The sequence below is a fragment of the Propithecus coquereli genome, unplaced genomic scaffold (genome assembly GCF_000956105.1).
Source record: "Propithecus coquereli isolate 6110/MARCELLA unplaced genomic scaffold, Pcoq_1.0 Scaffold100, whole genome shotgun sequence".
Classification (NCBI taxonomy): Eukaryota; Metazoa; Chordata; class Mammalia; order Primates; family Indriidae; genus Propithecus; species Propithecus coquereli.
This window is the reverse complement of record NW_012133859.1, coordinates 860761-868077: the sequence shown is the minus strand read 5'-3', so window position 1 is coordinate 868077 and position 7317 is coordinate 860761. Positions and strand designations below refer to the sequence as shown.

The 7317-nt window shown below is 38.0% G+C and overlaps 1 protein-coding gene across 1 annotated transcript in view; it reads left to right on the top strand.

Moving 5' to 3' along the window:
* The window catches only part of DNAH5 (dynein, axonemal, heavy chain 5), a 291357-nt gene that overhangs the window by 245065 nt on the left and 38975 nt on the right, over positions 1 to 7317 (top strand). Inside the window, exon 57 of the mRNA XM_012642647.1 lies at positions 6590 to 6833. Coding sequence (XP_012498101.1) covers positions 6590 to 6833 — 244 coding nt within the window. The remainder of the gene's footprint in view (positions 1 to 6589; positions 6834 to 7317) is intronic.

The window sequence follows — 7317 nt, the reverse complement described above, 5'->3', positions numbered from 1 at the left end:
AAATTAATAATAAAGGGTCATTTTACCCTGGACCACATTATAATACAACACCTAACTTTTATTTATTTTTCCTCAAAGTGAAGTCTCATGATGTAAGACGTAAGCTGTAGAACTTAATATTGATGGATTTTAAGTAATATACTTTCTCCAAGCGACCTTTTCTTTTGTAGCATCTGTTCTTTCCACCATATTCCTGAAGCTGCTCACGGTGCTGCATCTTCTCAGCCCGGGCGGTAGTAAGTGGGTCTCAGTGGATTTCCGGTGCTTTTGGGTCATTCTCTATAATTCAGTCACTCAATTGAATAAAACCTTAGAACACAGATATATAACACTTTTAAGTCCAAATTATTCCTTTAACTTCAATGGCAGTACAGTCTCTCTGAATAATTACTTCTTGGGTGGTTATAAATATGAAATAGGAATATAAAATTATATTGAGCCAAGGCGGGCTATTGGAAGCTAGGAAGATCCCACAGATAGAGGAGGGTGATGTTGGAAAGCATCTGAGAAATGTGGGGCTGAAGAAAAGGGTGAGTCTCTTCAGTCAGGATGAATTATGCCTTCACCAGTCTGTTGATTCTTCTTGCTAGGAGGTGCTGAGCAGTAATGAATCATGTGAAGGAAAGGCGAATCTTCTTTGATTCCATAAATTCACCAGCTGTCCAGTGTCCTGAGAATACAGGGGCAGTGAGGGGCCTTCTTATCACACATGATCTGGTCTCATGAATGCTTAGTTGTACACCTGTTAGACTCTCAGGTTTGCTTCAGCAACAAATGCAAAACAAAGCATCTGAATGCAATGAAGTATTTTTTTTCCAAACAGATTTCACACTTTTCTGTGTGCTTTGAGGCAGTCATTTAAATGTGTGTGCTATTCAAGTTCACATCAAGGCCATATTTGATTGTTTACCTGATGTACCTGTGAGTAGATTTAGACATTCTACTGGTGTTACCAGAAGTCGATATATCCAGACTGTTTTGGACAGACAGCAAACCAGTGGGTCTCCAACAACTTTCCTTTACAAAAACCAAATCTCTCAGGCTCACTCTCACCTTGATCTTAGAGAATAATACAGAAACTCAAAGAAAACTATGGCCTGTTAGGAGAAAAATACCAGTATTGATCAACACTTTCTACTGGTCACACAATGCAAGGGTTAGGGATCATCCTTGTTTGGAGTTCTGGATGAGCAAACAGGTGTGTGCATTTTCCTTTTGAGGTAGAAGGATCTGAGCTTGGTGAAAGTGTCATGGGAAGTAATTTAATGAAGGCGCTAAACAGACATTGTTATCACCAGCTCACTGGTGGTGGAGGAAAAATAAATCTGAGTTCTCTGGATTAGTCTTTCTATTTTAATTACCTGTGTAAGGTACAAAACAGAAATAATCTTTGGTAATGAAGCCCAAGTGACACCTTTAAAAATGAGAACTCTACAAGGCTGCCATTTATTTCCTTTTATAGATTTCAAAAACTTGGTTACAGATGCATTTTATGTTCACAAATAATTTGAGTTTTCATTTGCTTCTTTGTTAAGACACTTGCATTTTGATAACTAAATTAATAAATGGCATGTTCATGAAATTTTACCAAACCACTCTTGTACTTTCTTTATTCACTTTGGGATTTTTTTTAAAAAAATTGAGCATCATCACAGTTTATATAAGATTTTTACATTGTAGCCTTAGTATATAGAATACTTAGCACAAATGTTTACCCATCTCTGTGTGTGTGAGTATCTATCTAGCTCTCTATCTGCTGAGAGATGATCCCTTTGGTGGACAAAAAGGCTTATAGAGAAAATTGTATTGATTCATTATTCCCATCATATTGATTTGAAGACGTACTATCTTCTTCATGTGAATTAGTAGAACTAAAGTTGTAGTTCAATAGAAATATGTTTAAATCAGCCATGTAAATGAAAATTGTCTAAAACCATTTCAAAAATAGGGTTTCAGTCTTTTAATCCTGTATGAAAAGCAAACAGCAATTGTTCTTTTTCTTTCTCAGAAAACCTTTCTTTTGCCTATAGCTATTGTTGTATTCTAGTATCTGGCTACTTGTCTTCTATTTAGTACATGGATTGCTTTTGTAATTCCAAATAGTACTTTAAATTATACTATTTACTTTAGGGCATTTTATTTTCATCAGTTTTGAACTTTGGGGAAATGTACTTCTTAGCTTTATTTTAATCGTTGGGAATTATAGGCAGTTACTTTAATTGATAAATTTGTTAACAATGATATTAAATTGCCTGTCACCATCTCAATAATATTCAGTATTTTTACTTATTTTTTCCATAAGGAAGAGAATAATGTGCCCCTTATTATATACATTACTACTGTGTTTATTTTATTAATAATTGTTTTCATAAGCAACATGGAGGCATGATTTTAACTTCCCTCCTGTAGTCTTCTCAAGTAGAGATGAGATTGGAAATGTAGATTAGGACAGGTTTTCCAAACTATGTTGAGAATTTTGGACCTTTCAAAATAGGTGAGGGGGATCTCTGAGTGACTATGAGCAGAAAAGAGGGTGATGGCAGAGGAACAGTCAGCAGGAAGACCAGTTATGGTTAGAGCAGCCCACACATGAGAAGTCAAACCTCAATTAAGGCAGTGGTTATGTAACTGGAAAAAATTGGCAGAAGATAAAGGTCCTGGCGCAGGTTGATGTGACTTGGTGCTGCCTTTGGATTTGACAGCCCGTGCTCCCGTTCCCATCCGACACAAAAGCATTCATCCTTATAGCGTTTTACTTCCCCTTTCTTATCCTTTTCCAGCTACCTTATTATATACTTTTAATGATACTATGTGAAATTCTAAAGTATCATTTATTTTTATGCCAACTCTTAACTTGATTTTTGAAACTACTTATTTTCCAAATAAGTGTTTATCATGCTTCTGAAAATTTGGCTGGAAGTGACTCCAGGGAAGGGGTGGAAGGGAAGAAACATTTTGAGCAGCTGTCACAATGCAGGCGCTGTCTTAGCTGCATTGCTGGTGATATCCTCACAATCACTCAATGATCTGTGTTTATGTCCATTTTGCAGATAGAAAAACAGAGGCTTGTGGAGTTATAAAACATGGCAAGGATCATGCAGCTAATAGGTCCTGGGAGCTATGATTCAAACGTGTGTCTCACTGATGTAAAACCATCACTCTTTCCACTGCTTTATCTTCCTTCCCTTACCTGTCTTCAGGTGAGGACCTTCACAGTGCTCACCTTTAGGAACTCAGAAATAATAGTGATAGTGCATAAAAGTTATGAGTACATCAAAAATTGTTTGAATTTTCTCCACTTAATATCACTTTTATTTCCCAGTGTAACCATAGTGTGAGGGTTTTTATTATAACTGCTTATGAAAAAAATTTGATAGCAGCCATTAAATGTTACTTGTTTGTACTAATTTCTACATTTTATGAAATTTGAAATTCTCATCTGGTGAATAAATGAATTAAAATAACCACTAATGAAGCTTTCAAATGTAACCAGGTAACAGGTGGAGGCAAAGATGATAAGAGCAGGCTTTGCTCGAGCTGCATCTCAAAGAACTAAGAATTGATGCAAGTTCTGAAATTTTGTTTTGCTTAAAGAGGGAATTCCTTCTTGTTTTTTCAAACTACTTATGTTCTCAGACCTGACTCTGTGCTCTCGGAGCATGAGTTGAGAGTTTGGTAGGGTCCTACCCCCATACATGTTCAATCAGTGATGACGAACTGACCACAGCATAAAGCACAGGCCAGTGGTCTTTTCTCTTTACCTTCATGTGATTTTGTTACTACAATATTTGTTTTTAACTTCATGGTTCTCAGAGAGTGCAAATTTTCATGCCTGTTTTTCTGGCACTGAGGCTAGATTTTCCAGTTCATTATGTGTTACAGCTTATCTGTTTGAAAACAGATAGAGCATTTAATCATCTATTCCACAGCATTAGTTGAGTGCCTATTATGTACCAGACATTGTTCCAAGAATTGGGGAATATATCAATGAACAAAGCAGCCTCAAAAACCAAACTATCTCTGGAGCATAACATATAAGTAAGTCATATGTTATGTTAGAAGGTGGTAAAGACTGTGAGAAAACATAAAGCATGGTGAGAGGGGGAGCTGGGGAGTGAGTGGTGGGCTGTAGTTTTGAAAAAGGTGATCAAAGTAGGCTGCACTGAGGAGGGAGCATTCAAGGAAGGGAGAGAGTAAGTTTCCTAGAAGGAAAGGGAGAGAGTAAGTTTCTTAGAAGAACAGACCTGACAGAGCAACAGCCAGGGCAGAAGCCCCTGAGGCAAGAGAGTTCTTTGTGTGTTTAAGGCAGAGGATCTCAAATTGTGGTGCTTGGAATAGCAGCGTTCCATCACCTGGGACTACATTAGAAGTGCAAATTCCTGGACCCTGTCCCAGGCCTGCTGAGCAAGGCTTGCAGGTGATCCTAATGCACTCCAGCTTGGAAACCACTGTAGGGAATAGCAAGTGTGGCTGGAGCAAAACGAAGGAGGGGAGTAGTAGGAAATGAGGTCCCAGCAGCAGTGGGGAAGGGGAGCTTGGTGGAGCCCCATCGGCCTTGGTAAGGATGTTAGCTTTCACTATGAGTGGAATGATTGGCCATTGGAGGGTTTTGAGAGAGGAAGTGTGTTTAGTAGCATCATTCTGACTGTAGGGCTGGGACTAGATCATGGGGGTTAAGGACAGATCCTATAATTTAGAGGGGGAGCGGTGATGACGGTAGCTTGGACCAGGCTGGTGACAGTGGAGGTGGTGAGAAATGACTAGATTCTGAATCTAATTTTGAAGTAGAGATGGTAAGACTTGCTGATGAATTTGTTGTGGAGTTTGAGATCAAGGAGGGCTCAAAGGTTTTGCCCAGAGCATCTGGAAGAGTGGGGTTACCGTTTGCTGGGATAGGGAATGCTGAGGTTAGACAGGTTGAAGGGAGAACCAGAAGGTCAGTTTTGCTGATGATACTAAGTAGGAGACGTCTCTTAGATGTCCAAATAGAGATATTGAGAAGATGTGTGTGATCTGGAGCTGGTGAGAAGCTGAGATAAACTTGGGAGTTGTCAGCGTATTGGTAGTATTTAAAACAAGATGTAATTTGTGGAGTAGTTATGGGGATAAGTTTCTCATATGCATAAAGAAATAATTGTATTAAGCATTAAAGTAAAAACTTGCATAATGGTTAAGAAGGACAGTTTTGGCTAGGTCTGGCTTCTCCTTTCTTTTGATACTTTTGTGCCTACTGAATCATAACAAAGGTAAATCACATAGTTAATCATGTAATCAATGAGTAATCCCATTATGTGTGATATGATTCATGTGATTCATCACTGCATAACTAGATTTCTGGTTCTCTCAGTAGGGAGTAGAATCTACAAAACCCACTGAACCACATCCGGAATGCCCTGTTGAGTATGTATTTACCTTTCTAAAGCCGCTCTAGAAATTTGAGCTTGGTACCATATGTCCAGGTGGTGGCACTGAGTCACAATCAGAATAGCTGAAAATGCTTTTTTTTTTTTTTGGTGATTTTCCTATTTAATTCACCTGCATTTAACCCTAGTTTTCCCATATTGTATTTATAATAAAGAATTATACATTATTAATGCAGTTTGACTTTGGTAAATTGTCAATGACTCTGTATTTAGAAAGCTTTTCAAATAAACTCTCTAATGAATATCTTTCTTTTTAACTTTTTAAGTACTGTTTACTCAATAACCTCTCCCTTTTTTAATCTTTAGCTCTGCAGAGTCTCTCACGCAATGAGTTGACGTCCACATACAGTCTGACTTGGAACCGGAAGCGTATTCTCTCTGCTGTCCCTGGCCTCTGGGCTTTCTGCCTCCTGCGGCTTGTTCAGTGTCATGAACACTTTTCCTTCTCCCACCCTTGCCAGCCCTGTCTTTTCTTTCCTTCTCTTCCTCTGTCTCCCCTCTCCAAGCTGCCAAGAGGAGGAAATAGCCAAAAGGACAATAGCCTTCCAAAGCCTCCCTCTCTCAGGTATCTGTAAAGGTCCTTCAGAGAAGATACACTTCCCTTCTCTTGGAGAGAATAGCATTTTTCCAGGCCAAGGAGATTTTCAATTTAAATTTACCTGCAGTAGCAGATGAAGTTGCTTGTCTAAGTTTTTGGAAAGTGGCTGTTCACAGAATCGGATACTATTTCAACTAGCAAGTTCCGTATTAACCACATTCAAACAGCAGTGGAGCTCTTTTAAACAAGAAACTAAAGAGAAGTAAACATATTTAATCACAGACATGTATATTTGTCTTCAAATATATTTCACCCACAAATGTGGTTTGTGTTTATAATGTTAAATATTATCACAAAAATCACTTGAAACTGATTCGACTTTAGGAAATCAATAGCTGATAAAAAGGATTTGGGTAATTTTTTTTTTTTAGCATGTTTCATGTTGTTTGGCACCTATTTTTCCTTTCTTTGCTAATTCTTCTCCTTTTTTGATGTCCTTATTTCCTGCAGTCAAGTATGATAAATAGAGTACAGGAGCTTGAGAACAGCCATGTAGGTTAACTTTTTAAGAAACGCCCAAACAATAATTGTTAATTAAGGAAGAAAATATATGTATGCAAATTAACAGGAGCTGGAGAAAGAAAGAACTCATCTGATGGAAGATGTAACTGCAAACCAGAGAAGGATGAAGGAACTGGAAGATAATTTGCTTTACCGCCTGACAAGTACGCAGGGGTCCCTGGTGGAAGACGAGAGCCTCATTGTTGTCCTGAGTAACACAAAAAGGACAGCCGAGGAGGTGACACAGAAACTGGAAATTTCTGCTGATACAGAAATTCAAATTAACTCAGCCCGGGAGGAATACAGACCTGGTGAGTTTTGTAATGAAAGACAAATGTCACAGGGAAATGAAGCAGGACAGAAATGAGAATTAGAGAAATGGAATGAAGGGAGGAAGTCATACAAATGACTATGCAAAGCGTTTTATATTTTGTGGGGAAATATTCAGTAAGATGGAGATGAAAAAATTTTGTAATGGCATACATTTTCTAGGTGCTTATAATTTATGTTACTTGGCAAATCCTTTAAGGCTCTAATAGACTTATTTTTAAGTCAGGAAGAGGAAGAATTTTTTAAAAAGTCTGACTACAAATTAGTGAAATCTGAGAAATTAGTGTGGCATTTGCGTACTATTTACCAGTTGTTTATCATTTGGTAGTAATATGCCAGTATGTTGTTTATAGTCTTTGTATTAAGAAGGTAGTTCTCTGGTCTCACGGGAGATCTTTATCCTGAGCCACCAACTTGCAAACTGGTGTTGTGCAAGAAAAACCTGCTGAAGAATTCAACTGGATA